The following is a 24,328-nucleotide window of genomic DNA, read 5'->3' on the forward strand; positions in this document are numbered from 1 at the left end:
ATAGCCTATGACATCATATGTCCAGTCGAGCATGAACAGGAGCAGGGAAGTGCGCTGACAAAACGTATGAGGTGGTTACAGTAAGGCGGTTTAACTTCTGAAAAGGCTGTTTCTCGTGCGATGAACGAAGGGATTGTGCGTAGGCAGAATACAAGGAAATTACGGCTGGAACTACTTTACCTCAAATTTGTTTCGTTTGAGAAATATCACTGCAAGAGGCACCTCACTAATTAGCGTCGTGTCAAATCATGGCTACTCTAGTGATGCGATTTCTGCCATCCGGTGAGACACAAAAACAGGCGGATGAATTTGTTCCTTTGCGGTTTTGTCTCATTCGCTGCTCGAGCTTTGCGTGGGCAGCTATGCGTGTACCATTTCCTAAGTCTATAAGCAGATGGGCTGAGGTAGGATTACTTCACAAGCTTCGTTGTTATATTGAACGTTTGCTGCCCATACTATACTACGCAGTTTTATTCTTAAATGTTAGTATTATGCAACATTCGAGTGATAGTTTACATTCACAATGAAACAGGAATATTGCATCGCAATAAAACAAACCAAAAGAACTATTTTAAATTTGGTTTAAGTATATTGGGCGGTAACAAGAGTTTGAGTTTAAATATTAAGTAGAAATCAAGTATTCAGCTGCACATCTTGCGAGAGTCAAAACCCAGATTAATTTTTTTAACGCCAATGCGTTGCTAAAATATTAGTCAAGGTTTAGCATTCTTCAGTGAATAAATTAACTTCTATGTTGCCAGTTTATTAACACAGTTGTATAATGCAGGTAAAACGTAGTTGGAATGTTGCACAGTTTATAGCAACAAAACCGAGCAAACCATTCCAACCTCCAAATATCTTTCAGTACTGGAGTGACACAGCACATTTTTTTGATGCCAATTTACCCAAAAAAGATTGTCGCTCACGAGGCAAGTAGTTGGGGATCATTCCGCTTGGTTTCAAGAAGAAATCATTGTTCGCAGAACCTACACTGCGTTCAGATTGTTGTAGGAACGCGTCCTCGAGACACAGTTGTTGTTTTATTAGACGTTGCGTGAAGTAGAGAGATATCACGTTGTGACATCACAATTAACCTCAAGCGATTTTCGTCGTTCGAAACATCAAGAAAGCTTTAGTGTGGATTGACTAGATACATAGCAACGTCGTGTTGTTTTTGAGCAACTTAAAATCTCAACGTAGAAAGCAATTAGGTTATTTAGTTTAGAAATACATTTGTTTTATGACTTACCAATACAATTTGAGTATACGAGTTGTTTCCTGCTAAAAACACGTTTTTAACAATTGATTTTGTTTATTCAATGGTCATCGGTTTCAGAGAGAAAAACTGAACTACAATGGATAGATATCAATGTAAGCTAGTTGCCTTGCTTTGCGTGTTCTTCTCAGCTATGAAAGTACAGGGATTGCCTGGAGGGGCACCTACTGGTGCTTGCACAACAATGATGCCGAGACACGTGCAAACGGCTGGGGTTTTTTTTCCTGCCTCAACGTCTGGTCCTTATCACACAGTTATGATGTCGTCTCCCAACTACTCCTTGGACACCTATATACGAGGTACAGCATCACGGTTTTCGCTTTATATGGCTATGTTCAGTCAAGACAAACGCTTGAAAATTTTTCGATTTGCTGTGTAGCCTACATGCTAATTAAAAGAAATTTGGGCTCAATGATTTAAATGAAGATAAGCGAACTGTGTTTTTTGGAATAAATACAACCGTGCCACAATAAACCGATTGACAAACGCACAAATATATGGTTCCTAACACATTTGTCGAAGCACATTTTGTCGATTGAGCGGTTTTCATCATAACCTGAAGAGGCTTAACCAGTGAAGCGTGTCGCGCAGTGTGGATCAACGACAGCCGGTCGGGAAACGAGACAGGTTACCGCGGCTTGTTGCTCCAGGCAAGAACTGTGGGCGGCGACACACCGCTAGGAGTGTGGAGGAATGCGCCGAGCAACACCAAACTAATTAACTGCAGTGGTACCGCGGATGCCGTTACACACTCCAACGTAGCATTGAAAAACAGAACATCTGTGTACGAATGGAAACCCACAGGCAACCATGGAAATATCACATTCGTGTAAGTTTTGTAATCTTGCATTTCTGTTTTAACTGAAGGCTTGTAGCCTACTGCAATGAAGCCAATTTTTTTTTTATTCATGACGCCTTATAAACTATACTTACTTCAACAAATGACGGGCTTTGTTACGGATTCAAGTTTTTTGCGACGACTCTTTGGTATTAATTTTGGAAGACGAAGAAGGTCGCCAGGGAACGATTTTTTCTTTACTATTTTTTCGTTTTACTAAATCAAAGACAGTTATTTCGTGTTATTCAGTTTCGTAATTTTTATATTGTTTTTTTAGGGTCACTGTAGCTCAACAGCGTGAAATATTTTGGTTCCAACTGAAATCACAAGTGTTGCAATTCAGCAGCAGCCCAACGTGTTTACCATTGCAAACACTGGTGTTGTTGGTGGGAATAATGTCATCAATACTTATAATGTACTAAACTTCATATTATGCCGCACAAATTATGGTATATTCTGTATATGATGTATATAATGTAACTTCACTCTTTCTGTAGGTACATTCGGTAAACCTAAACCTTATGTTATAAAGAATGTAATCATGATGATTATGTTGGCTTTTATGTTTTTGTTAAACAAACAACTTACGTGGACACTAAAATGATAATTAATATCTATGACAAAAATTTCTCTTGCGTCTATGCTAGCCATGTAAATTCAATGTTTTTTTCATTTATTATTGTAACTTCGGAATATTTGCAACCGCCTATTATGTCTACAGAATTGATGACTTGCTGATGTAATAATTGCAAAAACGAAATTCGTGGCTTAGTGTACATTTTTGGCTCGAAACAAAAACATTCAAAAAACACAATATTTTCATTCGAGGTCATAATGCTTCTTTCTTTTATCGGTTATGTTTACATGTAACGAGTAGACAACGAATTATATCCAACAAATAACTAAGCTATAAATACAATGTGAGTACGAGTGATTGCAAAAATAGTGGAAGGTTAAGATACAACCTTTTAGAGTTCTGTGACAATTATTTTTTTGCCGTTTTAACTAAAATTTCAAAACGTCTCAGCACCAATCGGCTAAATTGCCGATTACACCCAAAATAACAGAAACTGTGAATTGTCCACCAAATTCGAATTAGCCTATCATCCTGCCGAGACATATGTGCTTCTTACTACCGTGAAAATTAACACCCACACACACATCACAGGATGTAATGTTAAGACAAGTGATAGACTTAACAACAAAACATTTTCCCAGTAATAGGAAAATTGATTTGTGCATTTACTCTAATTTTCTATTTCGTCAGGCGACGTTTCAAACTAATTTTTACCTGTTGAAACCTATAATATTTGCCCCCCACCCAAATTTCGGGCTAGCTACGCCAATGAGTGTTGTTCTGTTTAGCTGTTGATAAGTTTCCTTCTATGTCGCAATGTTTTATGTCATTTCATGAAGCAATCAGTGGTGCAGTAGTGGCAACACCACGTTTGCACAAGCACAGACATGGTACCAATTCCAACATGTTTTGTTTGGTTTTCATGAAATTTAGCGGGTTTATAGACAGCTTGTTAATATTTTTTTTTTTTTTTTTTTTTATTCGGGCAACGTAGTACATACGACGGCCACGAATCAAACACAACAGGGGTGAGCGAAAAAAGGGTTAGTTACAAAAGGCGTACAAAATAAAAGGGTTGCACACTAAATGTGTAGCGATACAATGGGGATAGCACTTGTGTTGTTTTACAATGTTTTATTGTAGTCTTCTGGAATTTTTATCCCGCAGGGGCAGGATACTCTTGCGGCTGCGTGGAAGCGGCCGCAGTTGCAACGGATATGTAGTCTGTCGCATTGTGGATTTGGACATCGATTGCCAGTGTACGAGGATTGGGGTGCCCATCTCTCACAGGCACTTCCTATGGATCAGGTTGCACTTACATGTGTAGAGAAATTGAATGTGCCAGCAGCGATGTGGCTTTCACTGTGACAGATCGGGTGCCGTGGATTTCCATGACTAAATCATTTGTTTTGACCCGCACTACAATGCGTGGCATTTGTAGGCACTCTTTGCACTACGACAATGTGGCATATTTCCTTAAGCAATGTGAGGGTGTGAAGGAAGAAGTGCGTCAATCTTTGTGCGCATCTGCCAATTGTTGAGAAGTTGAGACTTTCTTACGCCTGTTTCAAAGTCTAAAAGACGCCCTGCTTTAATTGGGTAATGCGGAGCTCCAGTAAGATGAAAATCTCTCGATCCTTGCAGAAATTAGACAGAGGTGAACGTAGTTGTATTGACTAGGCCTATTCATAGTTTCGACTTCGCGTCACCAATGGGTCTGACGTCACAATGGGTCTGACGTCACAATGCTGCAGGTGAAGATTGGTGGGAAATGTAGGGGGACCGGGGATAGCTCGGACGGTTTTGGGAAAATTGCTCATATTTTTTTTAATTTAAGAACCACATTCCTAAATGTTATTTTGTTGTAACTAGTAAAGCATTACTCAAAAAACAAAAGGTTTTTCGTTCGTTTTAGCTCACTAAAAATGTTTATTCAGCCCATTTTTTAAACAGGTCTCAAATGTCCGAAGTCACCCGGTACCGGAGTAACATCGGACATGCCTGGGGATATCTCGGACAGCAAGTTTTAACAGACGTTTTTTTTTGTTTATTTAACAAATAACTGAAATCAAACTTGGCGCAATATCAGCATTGGGTCATTAGCGCATAAAATATCATTCAAGCTTTCAGGAATCGGGGCGTGGCCACTTATCGTTTCGACCCTTCCACACGTTCATGCTTTGGGTAAATCGTGTACGTTTAACGGCAGCACGGATATCATAGATTTTAGAGTCAACAAACGATTTTTTATCTTTGGGACTTTTTCTTACTGCCAAAATTCAATCATTTCATCCAGCCTCTGTATGTTCTCTTCTATGACCGATAATTTTTCATAAAACTCAAAAATTGTTGCCTTTTCGCGATATTTTGCCATGATGTCCGAAGTATCCCCGACCATGTCACGACATAGAAATTCTTAAACTATGGCCGTATTTTTAAAGGTTACACAAAATCATCATTGGCCTATCCAAGAATACATATTTGATTATGCAATCAACCCAAAATTACTGCATTTTGATTAACTGTGACAGATATATAACCTTCCACATACAAATTGAAAAACTTGGTTTCACTGATAAATTGACTTTTTCGATTATAACTTTTTAAGCAGACATGATTTAATTCCAACGTTCCTGTCAACGTTTGATGGAGACATAAAGCTTTTGTTAAAGTGTCTTAACAATACCTAATTGTGACGTAAAATACCTGGTCCGAGGTATCCCCGTGTCCGAGGTATCCCCGGTCTCCCCTATTGGTTTCGACTTTCGATGAGAGTTCTTCAATAAAACGCGTGTAGCGCTGCGGTAAATCATTTTGTGGGAATTTTTTTTAGGCAAAGCAGAAATTGTCGAAGAATTTAAGTACCAAGCACCAAAAAATAAAATTCATGTTTAGGCGAAGAAAATCGTCTGGAATTAACCACAACTAACGCGTCTGGCAGCTACATTGCAATAATGTTCGCGTTTACTGTCTCGTCAGTGGGGAAAATCGCAGCATATGAAACAAAAGACTCTACATCAAATTAAAAACGTGTTCTTCTATTTCTCTAGGTCACTTTAGAAAATTCTGCAGAAAATTTTGGAATTTACGAAATTTTCCTAACTTAATTGTACGCACTGACAAAAAACATAACAGGTAAGCATTAGTATCCGCGTCTGCTGTTAGTTTCCGTGCGATCAAGACTTATTCGCCGCGGTAAAAACGCACACAACAGCCAATAAGTTGCTGCCGTTTTTGGTGCTTGGTACTTGTATTCTTTCACAGTTTCTGCTATGCCTAAACGTAAAATCTTTCCCACAAAAGGATTTGGGGCTGTGCTACACGCGTTTTAGTAATAACTCCTATCTAAACCAATGCATTTTCACCCAATCTTTACCTGCAGCATTGTGACGTAAGACCCATTATTGACGCGAAATCGGAACCATTATATTCATGGTATGGTGTATGCGGGTATCCAAGATGAGGAAAGACTTAGGGGTGGCTTTTGCTGTGATAGCGTAGCATGGATGCATGAATATTTAAAATATGCGCTCATCATAGCAAGCTAGTTGCAACTCGTAATATTGGTGGATATGAGCAGAGCCATGACCATTGGTTTTTCGGGTAAAATCCAATTAAGCTTTGCGTGGAGCAACAGCTAGTCTAGCCAATTGCCATTTTTTCTCTATTCCGAAATTACTTTGGTGTCATGAAGTAAGAACTTAAGTTAAAGTTTAAGCAGGTATCCACTAACTAACTGTCATAGACTCTTAGCTTTTAAATTCCATCTGATACAGCACGTGTGTTTCTATTCACAATAAAGCATCAGCAGACTAGCGTTCGGTTGAAGCAGCCAAGCAGTTGCAATATTTTTGTTTATTCTTTGCTAAAGGACCTATATTGGTATTAGATTGGAGAAATCCTGTGTTCAAGGCCCTCGGCTGTAATGCATCTAGCGACTGTTCCGCTTGTTTCCCAATGACCGTTGATGGGTCTTGTGACTTACATAGGGACCTAAAATTCTACAAAGTTGAAAAAAAATTTTGCTCCTGGATGAGACTGCATAGAGCAAGGACTTTTTGGGCATCCTGGAAGATCATATGACTAACAGGGGGGTATACCCAGCCCTTGGGGGAGGGCTTTGACACTTTTTCAGCAACTAAATTTGATGCCATCGCATAGAGAAGAGTTGGAACTTACAAAAAAATGCAAATGAGTGGGTAGTTGAACGATTCATTTTTCTGCAAAATCCAGTTCCATTTTTGGTTGCTCTTTTAACCAAAATATTGAGTAACCAGGGGGGCAAATGGCCCTAGGGGGGTGGCTAAACCATTTTTTTGGAGACTAATTTTGATCAAAATTTGTAGATATGAAGTGGATCTTTCATAAAATTACAAATGATTGGACACTTAAACGATTCATTTTGCCACAAACACAGCCTGATTTTTTTGCTCCATTTTCAACATAAATTTCAGCAACACCCACCAGCAAGTTACTACCTAATTGGAATAGCTCAAAATCCCACTAAAACTGCCCCAAACACCCTAAAATTCGCCATGACAACAGCACGCACATGTGCGCTCATTCAACCGCAAATTTAACTTAATTGCGTCACTGCTTTGCTTGGTGATGCATGACTTTGCATTGTCACACAGGTCTACACGTTGGGCATTTCCCAGCACCAAAACTAATTTTCAAAGAAATACCAATATGCGTCCTAAAAGGCATCATCTGCCAATCTTGGTGAACAAAAAATACGGCAAAAAGATTTAATTTTACTGCAACATCACCGTGAAATAAACGCGTTTCATATATATTGTTGTTAATACTACATAATATGTGCTGGTTGGGCTTACAACACATATCAACATTGTTCTCATTTTGTAGTGAAATCAACAGCATTACAGTGCCAGCGAAAAATGAAATTTAATTAATATTTTTTATTGTACAGTTTGGGTAAAAATGCAACTACTGCCATTTGCTTTTACTAAGAGTTGTCATGGTGTTCGGTGAAACTAGGTCATTTTCAGGTTTTGACATACACAAAGTGTTTTTGTCGAAGTACAGTGCTACACTTCCAACATCTCCATCAAACCTATTTTTGCATACTTCCAAGTACTTTCTTGTCATATTGTTTTCCAACTTTGCACATTGTAAAATCAGAACATTGTCCGCCTCCTGGGTTGCTTTGCCAGAACCAAACACTGACGAAATCTGCAGAGGTAAATTTGAGTCCTCTTTCCTTGGGTGAATGACAACAGTCACATGTACTTGCTCCATAGTTGCAAATTTCCTAAACTCTTCTACCACCTGATCTTGAACACTAAAAATGTCCATCCTGTTCATATTACCAAGCATGAACTGCAAGTTATCGATTATTACATGGCGAATGTCTTTTGCATAAGTGGCTTGCCTCATTGTTTCCAAAACCATAGCTATTTTCTGTGGGCCATTAAATGTCATCATGTACAAAGGTAATTTTTTGAACTCTTCTGAAATTTCATCAAATTTGTCAATATTTTGCTCCAATTGCAGCTGGGAAAACTGTCTAAACATGCACTTCATTAAGCGAGTGTTGTTAATTTCAAAACTTCCCCATAGTGTGGTGACACCCTGCATAGCCAAGTCCAATGACATTTCTGAGAGCCAAGTTGTTTTTCCGCAACCAGTTGTTCCAGTAACGATAGTCAGTTCTCCACGTCTGTGGCCTTTCAGTTTTTTTGTCAAGTTTTTGAACCTTTTCCATGGAACACCTACAAACAGTCGGTTATTTTCAATTTCATTCTTTACTTCTCCTTCAATGTCTTCAAACTTTATAATACTGGGTATCTGGAGAGAAGTTGCTCGTTCAAGGATCTGGTCAATATTGTATCCTTGTAACAAAGCTTGGAAAGCACTCGAGAACTTTCTTGTTTTCACAAGTCTGCATCTATCAACTCCAAGCTTTTTAGCAAATATGTTTGCTGCCTCTATGTCTGAAAGGCTATTTTGAAACCAAATGACAATCTTTGTAAATCTCTCCAAGAGTGGAAGGGCATTTAATGGGAGATGTGATGTCCCAAATGGCAAACAAATTGCATGGTATTTCAAAGAGGCACTGTTAATTGCCAAAGTATCCAGTACATTTGGAGTTAATACAAGAACTTTGTTTTCAAAACTTGGACCCACACCCAATGCACCATAATATGATGATTGGTAATAGTCTTGCATTTGTGAAAGAGAAGGCTTAACACTATGATCTTGTTTGGGATTGTCAATAATGGCTTCAATACCAACAACACTAATTTGGTCATAGTGCTTCCACTTTAGCCAAGGAAACAATATTTTAGTTTCAGTTTCATCAACTTTTATTTGGCTTTTATTCAAAAAATCCAATTTAAAAATACTAAGACCTTTGATTTGTAGCAGATGTTGAACTTGGCTATGCTCAACATCAAATAAACTCTTCGTACTTAATTTCCAATCCAGTGATACTGAGTTTTCCAAGTTTTCTTGGGCCTGAGTTGTTTCTGCAAGTAATTCGTTGTATTTTTGCCATCTCTTTGCCTCTAACAGGCTATGCAGCAGTTTAAAATTATCCCATGAACCACTGAGTTCTGTGTCGGTACAAAGATAATGGCCATTTGTTTTGTTGATATAGCATGTCAAGCTTCTGTTTGTATCTTTGTTAGTTTCATGCTCTATAACATTTTTGCACAGAAAGCAGGTTGGTCCATTTTTATAACCGATTTTTTTCCTTTGTAAGTAGTGGAGGATTTCAGCCTCATTAAAAAGAGTTCTACAAGTGGAAATGTAACGTTGGTGACTGTGATGGCTTACAAAGTTCAACACAATTTTTGGTACATACCAAAATTTCTTTATCACACCTTGGGTTCCGGCCATTTAATGATACAGATATATACAAGAAATATGTCTAAATATTAAGCATTACAGTTCAACTATTTGGCAGCTAAAAACAAACTAAACAACATTATTTCAAAGTCCTAATCTAGACGGATTAATTATCAAAGATTTACGTTCATGTGTTTCTTTAGTATAAGAAAACGTAGCCTACATTATTTTACAAAAGTTATAAAAAGCGTATTTCTGGCTTTCTGACCTGAGGTTCGTTTTTAATCAAACAAAATATCCTCGATATAAAAAAAAACGGCGGAGTAACATTCACACACCGTACGAAATTTAAGTTTTATCCAATGAGGTTAGTAGTTAGTACATTCACAACCAAAACAAACAGCACGTGCACACCATTTCATTGAAAACAATAAATATTACGTCACAGTATGGCCATCAGATTTCGCGCGAATATTGGGCATCACCATTGGTTTAAAAATGATATTCATGATTTAATTTGCTGTTGAAGTTTGGCTAAACACATTTGTATTATGTGTTAACAGAAAAACATTTCTTTGGTTTACTTTCTGAATACGGATTCCAAAACCTATTATCCGCTCACATTTAATTTAATTGCATAAAAAATTATGATTCATTTTCCATGCTTTGCAGACTAATTATTTGAAGGTTTAATCTTTTCTTGGTGTGTTATTCTAAAGAGCAATTAACGTTTTTTTATTCAAGCGTGTAACCTTTTCTGATATTTTATCATGCGCAAAGCATCCGTAAAATTTTTGGCGTCGAGTACGTGACCGGGCAACAGAGGTGTAGTAGGCTTTGGAAGAAACTGGAAGAATCTGAAATCACAAAAGATACGTTTCTTTCATAATGGTGATGTGTGTTGAGGACTTGTTATTTTAAACTGCCCGTGATCTTATGCAAAAATTAATGGGCTATATTATGTGTTTTTTTGCAGATGGTGCCAAATCGCAAAGTATGTATTATATGAATCTGTTTTTGTTGTGTATATGGCAAGGAATTATTTTTCTTTTTCCACTTCCGACTCTTTGTCAGAGTGAACTACCTGTGAACTATTTTTCAAACTTTTCTGCTTGCCAAAATCAATCATTTCATTCATACGCCGTTGGTGCTGATGGAGATGTTTATATTGGTGGTGAAAATGTGTTGTACCACTTAAATGGAGATCTCAAGCTTCTTGACTCTGTTTGTTACAGTGATGACCCACTTTCTTGTCAATGTAAACCTTTCAGTGCCAAGACACCAGGTGACAGTTCCCTTCAAAACAAAATCAAATTGCTGTTAATTGATAAAGGCCACAATGCCCTGGTTTCCTGTGGAACCAAAGCAAATGGCCTTTGTTACCGGCACAGTTTATCTGATATTTCTGTGAAGGTGTTAATGAATGGTAATTCAGATGATACAGGACACATTGTGAGTCAATCTGGAACAACAGTTGGTATTCTTGCTCCAGGCAACAGCAATACTAATGTCTTTTATTTTGCACGGACTATAGATCCTGGCTATCCCCTGGAAAAACAACAGTCAGTTTCTAGGAAAAAGTTCAACAGAGAGGAAGATGGGTTTGAACTCACAACAAACAACACATTAGGTATGATCTCAGAGGTGTCTGTTCATGAAAATTATGTTAACACATACAAAATACAATATTTGTATGCGTTTACCCACAATGGCTTCACCTACTTTGTCACTAAGCAACAAAAGTCTATTCTGTCTAGATCAAAGTATGAAATACGTTTGGCAAGGGTTTGCCAGAATGACGAAGGCTTTTACACTTACTCTGAAATAGTCTTGCAGTGTAAAGGAAAAAATAGAAAGAGATACAACCTTACCATCGATGCACACTTTTCACATGCTGCATCGAGATTTCGAAACCCTTCATGTAGTGGTGACCATGGCAATGTTGCTGATAGTGATGTAGGCATATTGTATGTTTTGGCTGGTACACCAAATAATCCCAGTGACGCTACTGTAGACTATACGCAAGGCACCCTGCTATGTGGATACCCCTTGACTCATATTGAAAAAGGTTTTGAAGATGCAATTCAAAGTTGTTACAGTAGCAAAAGATATGATCGTGGATTAGAGTTTTTGTTTGATAAAGGTGCAAACAGAAAATGTTCTGTAGAGGACATACCTCTGACAGCTTGTTCTGAAGATGCTTATTTAAATCCTCTCATTGAAGTGAAAAAACCTGCATGTTATGAGAATTTACTAACTAGTAGCAGTGACGGCATGGACAACCCCGAATCAACAAACTTTGGCTCAGTTACCTCATTTCAGTATATGGGTACTACTGTTGCTGTAATTGGCACATTAGATGGAAAGCTGCATTTTTACAATCTCCACTCATTTGCCAAACAGAACACAACTGTGAGAGTTGCAAACGAGCCATTGAGAAAACTAGAAGTTTCCAAAGACAACCAAAGCATATATGCAATGACCGATAATCATTTGTACAAGGTGCCCATATCATCATCATGCAGTGGAGAAAAGTCGTGTTACCAATGTCTTCAAACAAGCTTTCTTGCTTGTGGGTTCTGTCACACCACCAGTATGTGCACAACTTTGGAGCAGTGTAATGGAAAATGGTCTAACAACACTTGCCCTGTTTCAATAACAGATTTTACACCAAAATCTGGTCCTAAAAATGGCAACACAACTATTACAGTGTATGGTGAAGGCCTTGGACACACCACTCCACACAAGTCAACCAGAAAAGTACAAATTGGTTCATTGGCAACTTGTTCTGTTTTCGGTGCAGAGTCATATCATTATCTTACATGCAAAACTTCTGGTGTTAAAAACAAGACTGCTTCGGACTATCTCTATGTTAATATTTTAGCAGAACCATCAGAATTAACTGTATACAATGAAAATCACCAGTATATTGTCAATGGCAGTGCCAAATCTAGTACAGTGTTTTCTTTTGTTGATGTTTCTGTGAATACCTTTGCTCCACTTTTTGGGCCAAGGAGCGGGGGTACAGAAATTATTCTTTCTGGAAAGCACTTAGACTCTGGTTCGGATGTTTCTGTTTCTGTTGATGCTGCCTTGTGCATTGTAAAGCAGAGATCCCATGAGGTAATCATGTGCACAACAACAGAATTGCCATCCGAAAAGCGTAGCAAAAGATTCGTTCACAATGGAACTGTATCTGTGTCAATTGATGGAATGAGAAAAACAATGCAGAAACAATTTACTTACATGGATGACCCATATTTTGTGACAGATAAAGTCCAAATTCGAAGCATTATAAGGTTTGTAATCTTCTGCATTATTTGCATGTATTTCATGCGCATGTACTTGTTGTTCTGCTAAAATATGCAGATCATTTATAACAAGTTAAATACTTTTAGTTAGTCTGAATTGTATTGTTTCAAACTCTGAAACTAAACTAAAATTAACTTTAGTGGCGGTGTTACGCGAAGAATTCAGGGTGGAAATTTTAATTCTGTCTCCAAACCAATTGCTGTAATAACAGTTGAAAAGTTTAACCTTACTGTGGATTGCTGGATTTTTGATGAAGATGCAACAGTTCTTGCAATAAATATTCCCCCACTTAGTGAGTAATTTCACTGGTTTTGTATGGTTAGCTTTTTTAACGCCAGCTTTTCGTTGAAGATTTAGTAAAGGACTACAACTACTCCAAACCTGGTGAAATTCAGTATATACTGGATGGTATTAAACAGGTCTTTGCTCTCAAGCTTGTGGAAAACCCAACCATCGACAAAATTGTTGATCCAACATCACCTGTCACCGAAGAAGAGGGATTTTTAACGATAGAACTTTTAGGTATCCCTTTGTTTTGAAGTAAATTGTTTCAAATTTGATTGGTAAAAGAGAAAAGCTTGAAGTCATTGTACCATCTTGTCCCATCCCATGGGTGTGCATTTTTAACATAATATACACGTTTGCTCTCTTGCATTAGGTATAAAACCTGTTGAAAATAGAAAGCCAGGAAAATACAGATGTTTATAAAAACCTGTTATACATAAAACAGGTGAGAACTTACTTCGAGGTTGCACTAAACAAGATTACAAGTTAAGGTTGGGGCCAGTCTACATGTGCATGCAATTGGACATAGAAAAATCTGTACATGGGAAAAAGGACATGCTTGTTTGCAAAGGTAAACACAATTAAAAGTTTTATCAATCTGCAGTACTTCAATAACAGAAGCTGTCGAAAACTTAATTTACGGTTGTTAAAATGTCCAAAAAAATGTTTTGAACTAACTGTGGCATGTTCTGTTATCTGAAGTTCACAGAAATGATCTGAAGTCCTATGGAAACCAGCTTGAGGTCACAGTTTTTCTTGGTTCTGAAGTTGTTTACACTCCTGGGGACATTGAGATTACTCCACCTGTGTCTACTGCATTGATTGTTGCTCCAATAGTTGTTGCGGTAAATATTTGCTTTGTTCAGATCAAATTTTTTTGCCAAAATGATTTTACATATGTTAGGCAGTGCTAGATGGAATTGGCCATGATTTTAGTGCATTTGTTCCTATCTGTGTTTCAGCATTTATTGTCACAAAACTTGAAACAAGACAAAGAACTGACTGTTTGATTTATTTTAAAGGTACTACTGCTTATCATAATTATTGCGTGTCTGGTACGGAAACAGAGAACCAAAAAATCCAACATTCCTGTTGAATATCATCGTGACAGTGAGGAGAATCCATACAGTGCACAGTAAGTTGATCCATAAGCTCATTGCAATATAATAGGCTTTTTTTTCGAGGTGTAGTTAATGGAGGATATACCAAAACCATTTGTGTAAATTTTATGTCAATGTAAAAATTGTTTTGTGCACTTTGCAGTGGTGGAACAGACCTCAGACCTTTAATAACACCTGCACCCTTGCTTTCTGAAGAACTGCTTCAAGAAGTCAATGCTGTGATGATACAACAAAACAGACTAAGGGTAAACAAAAATGAAATCATTGGTAAGCAACATTTTGTTTGCCTAGCTTCACACCTCCATTTAATCTTGACTGATGTTGTGTACAAGGTAAAGGCCATTTCGGCACTGTTTACCATGGAGTCTACATATCATCGGAGGTCAGTGCCGTCACCGGAAATCCACTTGAACTTAACGTTGCAGTGAAAACTTTGTCACGAATTGAAGACAGAGATTCAGTGGAGCATTTTTTGAAAGAAGGTGAGGATTTAGTCGATTAAGCCAGCAATAATATTGAACCATTTGTGTTACAGGCCTAATTATGAGTGAATTCCGTGACGAGAATGTTCTGACTTTAATCGGGATTTGTTTTGATGACTACAACACTCCAATGGTGGTTTTACCATTTATGAAACATGGTGATCTGCTCAATTTTGTTAGGGATCCAAGCAATGAGTAAGCCTCCATTGAACATGTGTACATACCCACTGTATTAAACATTATTTTTTAGGCCCACAGTTAAAGATTTAATTGGTTTTGGGTTGCAAACATGCAAAGGAATGGCGTATCTCTCCTCTCACCGATTTGTGCACAGAGATCTTGCTGCCCGCAACTGTATGTTAAATGAGACATTTGTCGTAAAGGTAAATTTGCCAGTAGACCGTGACTAATGTGTACCTCCGGAACAAACCAGCTTGCCAAATATTTGTACAGCACCTATATATGGTGGCTTGTCTATTCACTTGGGCATTTTTACTGCAGGTGGCTGACTTTGGTTTGGCCAGGGACATATACGAGAAAGAGTATTACAAGCCACATGAAAATGGTGGAAGAATGCCGGTGAAGTGGATGGCACTGGAAAGTCTGCAGCAGCAGAAGTTCACGACTAAAACAGATGTTTGGTCGTTTGGGATTCTTCTTTGGGAACTTTTGACACGGGGTGTAACGCCATACCCTGATGTGGATGCCTTCAATGTTCTAAAGTACGTGTCTTCATAGTTTGTGATGGCTTTTTCCATCTTACTCCCTAGAAAAATCATCGATAATTTTGTACCTGTTTTTCGAAGCCCTAAAATGATGTTTGTCTTTAATGTCACTATGGAGCCAACAGCCAAGAATGTCCTCAAAAACTTTACAATCTTTCATATTTATAGTTACCTTCTGGAAGGCCGAAGACTTCGTCAACCGCAATACTGCCCGGAAGATTTGTATACATTGATGCTTTCATGTTGGCATCCAAATTCACAGACAAGGCCAGAGTTCAAAGACCTGGTTGTGAAAATGGAACAAATTCATGGGAGCATACATGGAGTTCATTACCCATGTAAGTAATACCTTGTGTGACTCTCTCATGTTGTTCATATCAGTACATTTGTTTCATATATGGGATCTTATATGTCGCAATTTTTTTGTGAGAGTAGAGGAACAACTTTTGTACTGTGTAACAAACCTCCCCAGGCTATGCTATAAAGCAATTAACATTTTTTTATGTCAACAAGACTCATTTACATTTTTTACAATCTTTCAATTCGCTTTTGTGTTTCCAGCTATTGATGTGAGCTATGTTAATGTGAATGAGGTGCACCCATATCCATCCCTTGTTCGCTCATCTGAAAGTAGAAGTACTGGTGGTTCCTTTGTGGCTGATGTATTTAGTCCAGGTTTTTTTTTGTTATTGCTTTGAAATAAAATACAATCCTTTGAATGCAATAGAATGTAATAAAAGGCTTTGGTATATTTGAACCATGAATATTTGCGTAATAGTTGTCCACTTATAAAATATAAAATAAAATATGAATGTCATTTACATAACAGCAACTCAGAAACTTTCATATGGCATTTTTTTACTTTTTTAATATGCCGGGCATTTGCATTGTAGAAATTCCAGACATATTTAGTAATCCAACCATTACATCATGCTACCGACAAATTTCTTTGCAGGACCTCAAACTCCCAGACAAGGTTCACTCCAACAAACCTCAGTGGGACCAATTCCACCTCCCAGAAACAGAGGAATGACTGTTGAAGGTGAAAGCCCAAGCTTAGTGAGGTCACCCACCCAGTCAGGTGTGATAAATGTGTGTTTAACTTGGCAAGAATATTCCAAATGTTTGTCTTTTTCTTCAAATGCTGTTGAACTACTGTTACACAGCAAAATTTAACTTTTATTTGCAATTAAAAACCTTTTTTAATATTTAACTGTTTAAGTATTTTGTTTTTTTGATGTCGTAATAGACAATTCCAAAACTGTTTTGTGAAAAGCAAGCTTTAGACTATTGTTCATATTTGTATCAGAAATATATACTAAAAAGTAGACCCAACAAAATGTATACAAGTGATTTTTGTGCCAACATTCAATTCCTTGAACAGGGTACATGTGCTTACAGCAATAAAACCATTGTCATAAACCTTACAGCCACAGTACTGGCCTACTAATGTTGACCTAACCATATACAGTGCTGGGTACAGAGTTACCAGTTGGAAGAAAGGGTACATTAGTCACACGTCATTGCACAATTATTGACAGTTGTGGCCTGTTTCAAGATACATTACCCATCTAAGAGGGCACTAACACAGTTAAAATTAATTTAAATGTACTATGTAGTTTTGCTTCAGATATTGACCGTAGTAATATTGAAGTTCAACATACATGATGCGAATTAATTTATTCAACTTATTTGCTGTCTCATGATTCAGCATCTATGTTTTTCAGCACATTTTATAAATTCCACAGATTTTTTTCTTGTTTTAATATTACTTTGAATTGTAGTTCGTAATGTGCGTGCATGGTATTGACTATGCTTGTAAGTGACAATGTTCAAATTTATTTACTTTTTAGTACCAAGACAGCAGAGTTCTTTTAATCAATCATTCGACCAACACACCCCTCAACTTCACCACACAGAGACTTTCAGCACAACAGGTATTTAGATACAAACTGACCTATCTTTTGTTGGTACTGTTAATGGTAACAAAGCAAAATGCCAATTTAAGCATTAAAAATATATATATATATAATATATATCATGATTTGTTTTGCACCAAACTAAAGACAAAGGTAAATATTTTACTTAACCCATGCTTGGCACTTGAATAAGTGTTTGTGATAACAATTTGGAGGAGGTAGAAATTCCTTGCGGACAAGGAGTCTTTATACATTATTCGCAAACATTATACATGTGTACAGATGAGGAAGGTTATCTTGTGCCGGATACACCAGATCAAAATGGACCATCAGCGAGAAGACGGAATCCTGAAAGACCGACAATGAGTCAGCTTAGAAACCACCCTAACCTCAGTCAAACTGATAGTGTTGATGGAGACGGTTATCTGCTGCCGCAAACTTCAGTTGAACATAATGAAGAGGAAGCCCCACTTGTGGGAAGGTAACCTCGATTTTTTGGATTAATAATGCCTACAATAATGATATTAGTATTAAAAAAAATTTGTATTTTGAAATTGTAAATATCCTCTGATCTAATTTATATAAGCCTTCCGGTTGTGTTGAATATGACAGGTAGTTAATTTTTGCTCATGGTGTTTGCCATCCCCACAATGCTGACGACACTAGAAATCTTTGCACTTGGTTTAACATCCAAGAATAAAGTCAACAGTCTTGCTGGCTTTGTTTATTCTACACATCCTTTTGTGTATTCTTGGCATGGTGTTGGTCTACACATGCTTGACACAAGCCGTTAAGTGACTGTCTCTTATAGCTTTGATGCTGATTGAAAACCTAAAATATAGTTTGTTGTAATGCATGTTAATTATCTGTCAAGTCATCCTCCTAATATCTTGCTTCTAGAAATGCTTTTTTCTCACTGGTTCCTTGTTACATACTTAGCAGTAGTAACATATATTAACTGCATGCATTTGGTATTACAGGCGACAGAATGGGTCGCGAAACACTAAACCATCATTTGTGCCGTCGAGAAGCCTCACGAGCACATACAACCGCAACCAAAATAACGTGCAAAATCCAGAGTACTTTGAGTCCGGTGATATGTCAGCTGGTATGTAGTAAGGCTTTATATACCTCTCTGTCACTGATGGACTTGCATGCTAAATTTGTAAATTATAAGCTTATATTGCGGCTCTGAATGGCTTGCATCAGTGGGTTTTGAAACTAAAAACATTTGCCATACCATAACGCTGGCTAATTATTTGCTGCCTACAACAGGCTTGGGCAACATACCCATAATAAAATATGCAACTGTGTAAGTTTACAGAGAAATGGTGGTGTTTATATAAATTGCTTGTTGAAGTAACCGGTGGATAATGTTGTCTGGGTTAGCAAATCTCTGCAAAGCATGTAAATGACTCGATTGTAATCCTTTTAAATACAACAAATCCATTTTTAGAAAAAAAAAAGTTTTAGGGTTATTGCTTATTTTACAAGGTCAAATTTAAGAAGTAAGTCCTTCTGCAGGAAGGAATCTATCTGTAAATTTTGGGTGTGTAATTATACAGATTGATTTTCATAGCTTGACTGGCAAGTCATACCGCTCTGTACATACAAAATCCCAATACATGTGCAGTAGTTTGTAAAGTTTTTGATTGATGTTTAAAAAATATATTGTACTGTGTCAATACATTCACTGTGTCATAGGCTGTTTAAAGTTGAGTTCTGTGACATTTTCTCATAGTTGCCTGTCCTGTTCACATTTTTGGGCCTTTTTGGTATCATTTAATTGCCATTACCTTGTGTACAGATTTTGTTTAATTTCCCACTGACAACTGGTAATTAAGCTTTTGTCACATAGGCTTACATTTGCAGTTTATTATTGTACTATAAAATGGTGTCTTTTGGCAAATTCAAAACCACTGGCGATTGTTTGACATCTGTGAAGGACCTATATTTTAAGCATGTATTTAGTTAAACCTAATCTTTAATAAATTAATTTTTTCAGAAAAAAAAACAACCATGAACACACCTTATACATTTTTACATGATAAAATCCCACACTATATTTTTATCAAGGGGTGTTGCCCAAATCGATGCATTTCCAATTCAACCTCCCAACAAATTAGATTTAGCTTTGCTCTTGGAATTTGAATGCCAGCTAACCTCCTCTAATCATGCTTGCATTAAACAGTGCATCCCAATGTTTATACCACGTCACAGAACCGTAACAATCACAACAACTTATCAAGGAGAAGGACTGAGCCAGCATCGAACCTAGACCCCACTTACACTCCCATGGCGAGCCTGGAAAGTCTGCTAGAAGATGAAAACAACAAGCAGCAAACATACATACCCATGCGATCTAACACCATGGTTTGACTGTTGTGTAATGCCATTTGTTTGAAGTACAATGATATGTTGGTGAAATAACAATTACAGTGAGGTATGTGGTGAACACAAGCAGTGGATGTGGCTCAACACTGTACTAAGCTCAGGCTAACCATGAGATTTATGACCAATGTTGCTGTTGCTCTTTTTTGCGTACAAGTCAATGAGATTTCTTTGCCTTGTAATATTACAGTGTGAAGTAAAAACCAAATGTTACTGTCTGTTATTTTTAATTATTTTTTTCACATGTCACTTTATATGGTACAGAATATACCAAACATGGTTACAAAGTATTAACTCTTTAAGATTTTCTTGGCTACAGTCATTATGTTTTTTCTATATTTTAAGTATTTCTGTGTTTATCACTTTTGTAACGGTGCATTTTTAGGTTTTCTGTACTTCCAACATATATAATAAATCAGTTTTGTAGCAAATAGTTGTTTTTTTCATGTGGTATAAATATGTCGTTTCCTGGAAACCATTATTATGAGTGTACTTTTGCCCAAGTTGGTTGTTTTGTGAACTACTTTGTTCACTTATCATTGTAAGTGCCTTGATTAATTTCTTAAACAACTGTAATTGTAACTAATTATGCTTCATATGTGTGTATGCACTGCCTTAACAACAGCATTAAGAGTTAACATGTGATGTGTCATACAAGTGTTTGCAAAACTTATTCACACTTTGTGATATTTTGTAGTATTTTTGACCATATCAAAATCAAATGGTCATTGACTGCAGCAACAGAATCTGACACTTCGTTGTTATAGATTAATAACAGTTAAAACAGCTACACAGCTTCAAAGGGCCATTTCTGGTGAAATGTAGTTTATGGACAATTTGAAAGATGACAGAAATTGAAAACTTTTCACAAAAATGCAAGGAAGACCTCAAACATATCATGTTGAGTTTCAAAGTTACAGTGGCCAAACAAATTTTGAATCGACACTGATGTTCATTGAGGACTGGTATGGCACTCTGCAGGACACAAAATTGTTATTGAACAAGTAAGTTTTTGAATTAAAAACAAATAAAAAATGGCAGCGAATAACAGCTCCTGTAGTACCACAGATAGAAGTAACAGTACAAGCAACACAATACACTTGATCAGCAATTCAATAACAAGGTTTATAAAAAGGTAACACTGTTCTTTCAAGTTAGAACTTCTAAACTTTAGTCAAAAAGAATAGGTGCAACATGATTTATCTCAATTTGCTCAAATTTGACAGTCAATATAAAGTAGATCTGTACTGTTTTGACTCCCAATTGAAGGCTTCTGTACAGATAAAAGCAAGTATAGTTTATGCAAGCAAAAATCTACATTGTACTTTCTTGGGTTTGGTCAAGAGGTCTTGTATGGTCAGCAGGCAATGACCTAGTATTGTGGACAGAGGCTTGGTGTTGATAACTGCGTTCAGTTGGTTGATCATGTCCATTGACAACATGTGAAAAGTCTGGAGAGTCTTGGTACACTGGACTTTCTGATTCAGTTAACGTCACCACTGTGTATGGTGAGCAGAATTCCAGGGAAAGCTTGCTGCATAGCCATCCATAAAAACCTTTCTCGAAGCTAACTACCTCAGCTTTCCAATCATCAAAAGTCCAGCTGAAAACAAAGATACGTTGATTACAACAAATAGTTTCGATACATTTGACCTGAAAAAATAGTTACATTTGACCAAATATTACATTTCTTGTGTATGTCAGTTAATATTTTTGCTGTCAGAAACATATTTTTTTACAAAACACCAAAAGCATGTTTAACAAAAATCACAAATAACAACAACAAAAATAAGCATTCACTAGATTAGTCCATCTTGATAACCAAATAAAAAATAAATAGTAAATAGTGTGGTAATGGTCTGTAGTGTGGTAATGGTTGAAACAAAATTATTTGTTGTTCACTAAAACCTACTCAGTGTCATTCATGAGCCAAAACATTAATAAGTAAATTTCTGTATTGGCTCCAAGTCATTAGGTAGCCAGTTCAGACATATTTCTTAGCAATTAACAGTGCCAACAAATGAGTTAAATAGTTGGCAGCATCCATTAGCCAACATGCCAACTGCTGATTAGGGCTAATGGGGCTTGTCACAAAAAGATTAAGAAAAGGTTCCTCTGAGGTACTATCTGTGTGCTGGGGAAAACCAAAAATCATTATCATAGCCACGGGTTACCTTTTATAATGATTTACCTAAAAAACACTTGAAAACAATGTAACTTGACCCTAAATAGACTTTTTACAAACAAAATACTTACCTAATTTGAACAAAAGCAGCGTAAATGGCAATTGGAATAGTAAAAACAAAAATGAAAAATGGAAACAGCAGAACGAGCACTGGGCACAGGGTGATACGATGGCATATAGTCCTCTCTTCAAAAAAGTGTGTAAACATGTTGTGCCAAGTCAGAGTACCAAAGTAAAATGATATCAAAAGTGATCCGATCAACACAAATGGAAAGCAAAGTATTCCAATAAGGATAATATGAGGACCTGCAAAAACATAGAACTTATCATAGAAATGTAGAACACAACATTTAAACCATGCTAGTATTGTTAAGGAATATGGCAAACAATGGTAAGCTATGGCCAAGTCGCAACAATGTCTAGTTACCTGGCAAGAAAATTTTCAGTCACCTAACTGCACAATGACCTGATAGGTTAAATCAGTGACACTCTCTGCAGCTTATATATACTGTCAATATATCTTTATGGTTTAACAAATTTATTTTATTATAAACTTATAACTAAAAGAAAAACCTCGGCATACACAGATAACATACCTCTACTGCAGCAGCTGCTTTTGGTCGGCTCATCTTCATCTGGCTGGTGGTTAGGTTCTCTCGCGAGAGTGGAATTCGCTGAAGTCAGTCTTTCACGTGACATTGCCATTTGCATTATTTCATGGTCAGTCAAATCCAGTTCTACATCAACAGATTGTCCTCTCTTCTTTCCTGCAAATAAATACAGCTGCATCATTGACAAGATGTGACATTTTGTATTTTATCAACTGAACTAAATTAAAGCTATCAAATTGTAATTATATTGCCAATTTGAACTCCAAATAAAAAAACCATACAAAAAAAACTTTTCACACAGTAAGAAGTTGTTCAATAACACACTTTCCTCATATTAATGCTTTGTATATAAACAAAATATTTCAGTTTGACGTAGTAGTATTTTAATGTTGTGATTTAATGATGTGGATGGAACCCATACAGTTGATGGGACCCCTGCGATTGCTTCCCGGAACACTACAGTTCAGAATAACCCAGGTTAAAGTTCTGTGTATTAGGTTTTATATATAATACCTCTTGTAATTGTTCCTGTCATAGTAACATGGCGGGAATTAGTTCCTGCCTTTCTCCATGTGCTTGTCCAGTCCTTCCACTGGCCCTCATTGACAGCAATGAGTTCGCTGTCATTGGCATGTGACTGTACAGCACCATTAGATGCATCTTCAGGTGATGCATAGCCTTCTCTTTGGGTAGACATGGCTTCAGCTAGTATATCCAAAACTATCCACAGTTGGGCATTTTTAAAAGCTAAAAAACAATGATAAAAATATGAAATTCCTGTTGCTGCCAGGCATATTGCAATTTAAAATGTACTAGACTTCTCTCGCCGCATGGCATGGCAAACGAAACGTCGAATAAATACAGCACGTATATTTCACGCCAGAAGAGCAGTACATTTCAAATGGCAATAATTATATTTGCACCGACCCCAACACCGTTATGAAAATTCGTACAGTCCGGAAAAACTATGTTCAAATATACATAAACATGATTATCGCGAACACGTACAATTTAAATCTTTTGTAACATCCATCCAGACTCACATATACCAAACATTTCTGCGATATGCATGCTGTAACAATGTAAACAACAAAACATACTAACACGCCTACGAGGTATATTCGGAACAAATGCCATAAATGGCGATGGCATTGTTCTCTGGTTCGAAATGCCCGATAATTGCTCGACTCGAAGCAGGTGTACCGTAATATGTTTCTCTGACGTCAAGGTTATGTCCACCTAGCGGCGGCGCGAAATTCCATAAACCATCGTTGTTGATTTATTTTTCACTCATTAACCACATAACCACGTTGCTTCTAACATTTATTTGTGTTAAAGACAACAACACAGGTATCAACTACGCTGTAGTGAATTGAATAAGGTGGTATAAAGTCAAAAGTAATTTTATGTGTTAGCTGTGTGCTCTTATCCGTCTTGTATCGTTTAATATTGGCCCGCACTAAAATCCGGAACAGGTTTCCCAGGTGTGACTTCGCATTCGAATGATCTCATACCGTTTGTGTCCCGTGTGGACTTTACCACGCACCTTCGTTTTACCGACTCTAGGCGATCAAGCTGCTTTTTAAACGTTTTTGCTCTCGAAGAAGAAAGATTATATTTGTGTGATTGCATAATGAAGTTCGAAAGATTGACAACACCTCTGTCCGCGTCATTGCAATATCTCCGCCTGTCGATCGAAGTGTGGCGTTCGTTTCGCTCGCGTTTACTTTCCATTCGCTGTGCCAGATTTAAAACATTCATCCATTTCTCATTCGTTTATTTATTTTCTTTTATGT

At 37.1% G+C, this 24,328-nt stretch overlaps 4 protein-coding genes across 9 annotated transcripts; 2 read left to right on the forward strand and 2 right to left on the reverse strand.

Moving 5' to 3' along the window:
* Nucleotides 1-1,326: 1,326 nt before the first annotated feature.
* On the forward strand, nt 1,327-3,052 carry LOC145911447 (putative defense protein 3). Its single transcript, XM_082998779.1, has 3 exons — nt 1,327-1,575; nt 1,868-2,105; nt 2,392-3,052. Exons 1-3 carry the CDS (start codon nt 1,356-1,358, stop codon nt 2,534-2,536), a joined length of 603 nt encoding a protein of 200 aa, XP_082854905.1. The 5' UTR covers nt 1,327-1,355; the 3' UTR covers nt 2,537-3,052.
* Nucleotides 3,053-7,456: 4,404 nt separating this feature from the next.
* On the reverse strand, nt 7,457-9,615 carry LOC145912601 (twinkle mtDNA helicase-like). The gene has a single exon (XM_083000133.1). The coding sequence runs from the start codon at nt 9,550-9,552 to the stop codon at nt 7,639-7,641; it is 1,914 nt and encodes a 637-aa protein (XP_082856259.1). The 5' UTR covers nt 9,553-9,615; the 3' UTR covers nt 7,457-7,638.
* Nucleotides 9,616-10,481: 866 nt separating this feature from the next.
* Nucleotides 10,482-20,403, forward strand: LOC145912600 (hepatocyte growth factor receptor-like). Of its 6 annotated transcripts, none has more exons than XM_083000127.1 (18): nt 10,482-12,800; nt 12,954-13,105; nt 13,165-13,335; nt 13,544-13,669; nt 13,801-13,943; nt 14,121-14,233; nt 14,362-14,486; nt 14,552-14,701; nt 14,755-14,896; nt 14,952-15,084; nt 15,203-15,423; nt 15,595-15,764; nt 15,988-16,101; nt 16,382-16,507; nt 17,280-17,363; nt 17,628-17,826; nt 18,326-18,453; nt 19,537-20,403. In XM_083000127.1, the coding sequence occupies exons 1-18, from the start codon at nt 10,498-10,500 to the stop codon at nt 19,722-19,724; spliced, it is 4,788 nt and encodes a 1,595-aa protein (XP_082856253.1). In that variant the 5' UTR covers nt 10,482-10,497; the 3' UTR covers nt 19,725-20,403. The 6 variants fall into 6 exon arrangements, with proteins under 6 accessions (XP_082856253.1, XP_082856254.1, XP_082856255.1 ...); XM_083000128.1 differs by having other exon boundaries at nt 19,595-20,403; XM_083000129.1 differs by having other exon boundaries at nt 19,566-19,704.
* A 163-nt stretch (nt 20,404-20,566) lies between these two features.
* Nucleotides 20,567-23,275, reverse strand: LOC145911409 (transmembrane protein 169-like). The gene is made up of 4 exons (XM_082998730.1): nt 23,046-23,275; nt 22,518-22,688; nt 21,993-22,227; nt 20,567-21,339 (listed from the first exon to the last, which is right to left on the reverse strand). Exons 1-4 carry the CDS (start codon nt 23,227-23,229, stop codon nt 21,051-21,053), a joined length of 879 nt encoding a protein of 292 aa, XP_082854856.1. The 5' UTR covers nt 23,230-23,275; the 3' UTR covers nt 20,567-21,050.
* Nucleotides 23,276-24,328: the final 1,053 nt, after the last annotated feature.

This window comes from Ascidia mentula, chromosome 8 (genome assembly GCF_947561715.1).
Source record: "Ascidia mentula chromosome 8, kaAscMent1.1, whole genome shotgun sequence".
Classification (NCBI taxonomy): domain Eukaryota; kingdom Metazoa; phylum Chordata; class Ascidiacea; order Phlebobranchia; family Ascidiidae; genus Ascidia; species Ascidia mentula.

Excerpts from the sequence above, each read along its gene's own strand:
- LOC145911409 (XM_082998730.1), bottom strand. The coding sequence starts at position 23,229 with ATGTCTACCCAAAGAGAAGGCTATGCATCACCTGAAGATGCATCTAAT. Across the intron at positions 22,689-23,045 it reads GACAGGAACAATTACAAGAG|GAAAGAAGAGAGGACAATCT; the intron begins GTATTATATATA and ends ATTTATTTGCAG. Across the intron at positions 21,340-21,992 it reads GCTGCTTTTGTTCAAATTAG|CTGGACTTTTGATGATTGGA; the intron begins GTAAGTATTTTG and ends CTTTGTTTTCAG.
- LOC145911447 (XM_082998779.1), top strand. The coding sequence starts at position 1,356 with ATGGATAGATATCAATGTAAGCTAGTTGCCTTGCTTTGCGTGTTCTTC. Across the intron at positions 1,576-1,867 it reads CTTGGACACCTATATACGAG|TGTGGATCAACGACAGCCGG; the intron begins GTACAGCATCAC and ends CGTGTCGCGCAG. Across the intron at positions 2,106-2,391 it reads CATGGAAATATCACATTCGT|GGTCACTGTAGCTCAACAGC; the intron begins GTAAGTTTTGTA and ends TTGTTTTTTTAG.
- LOC145912600 (XM_083000127.1), top strand. The coding sequence starts at position 10,498 with ATGTATTATATGAATCTGTTTTTGTTGTGTATATGGCAAGGAATTATT. Across the intron at positions 14,897-14,951 it reads GTTAGGGATCCAAGCAATGA|GCCCACAGTTAAAGATTTAA; the intron begins GTAAGCCTCCAT and ends ATTATTTTTTAG. Across the intron at positions 16,508-17,279 it reads GAGGTCACCCACCCAGTCAG|TACCAAGACAGCAGAGTTCT; the intron begins GTGTGATAAATG and ends TTTACTTTTTAG.
- LOC145912601 (XM_083000133.1), bottom strand. The coding sequence starts at position 9,552 with ATGGCCGGAACCCAAGGTGTGATAAAGAAATTTTGGTATGTACCAAAA.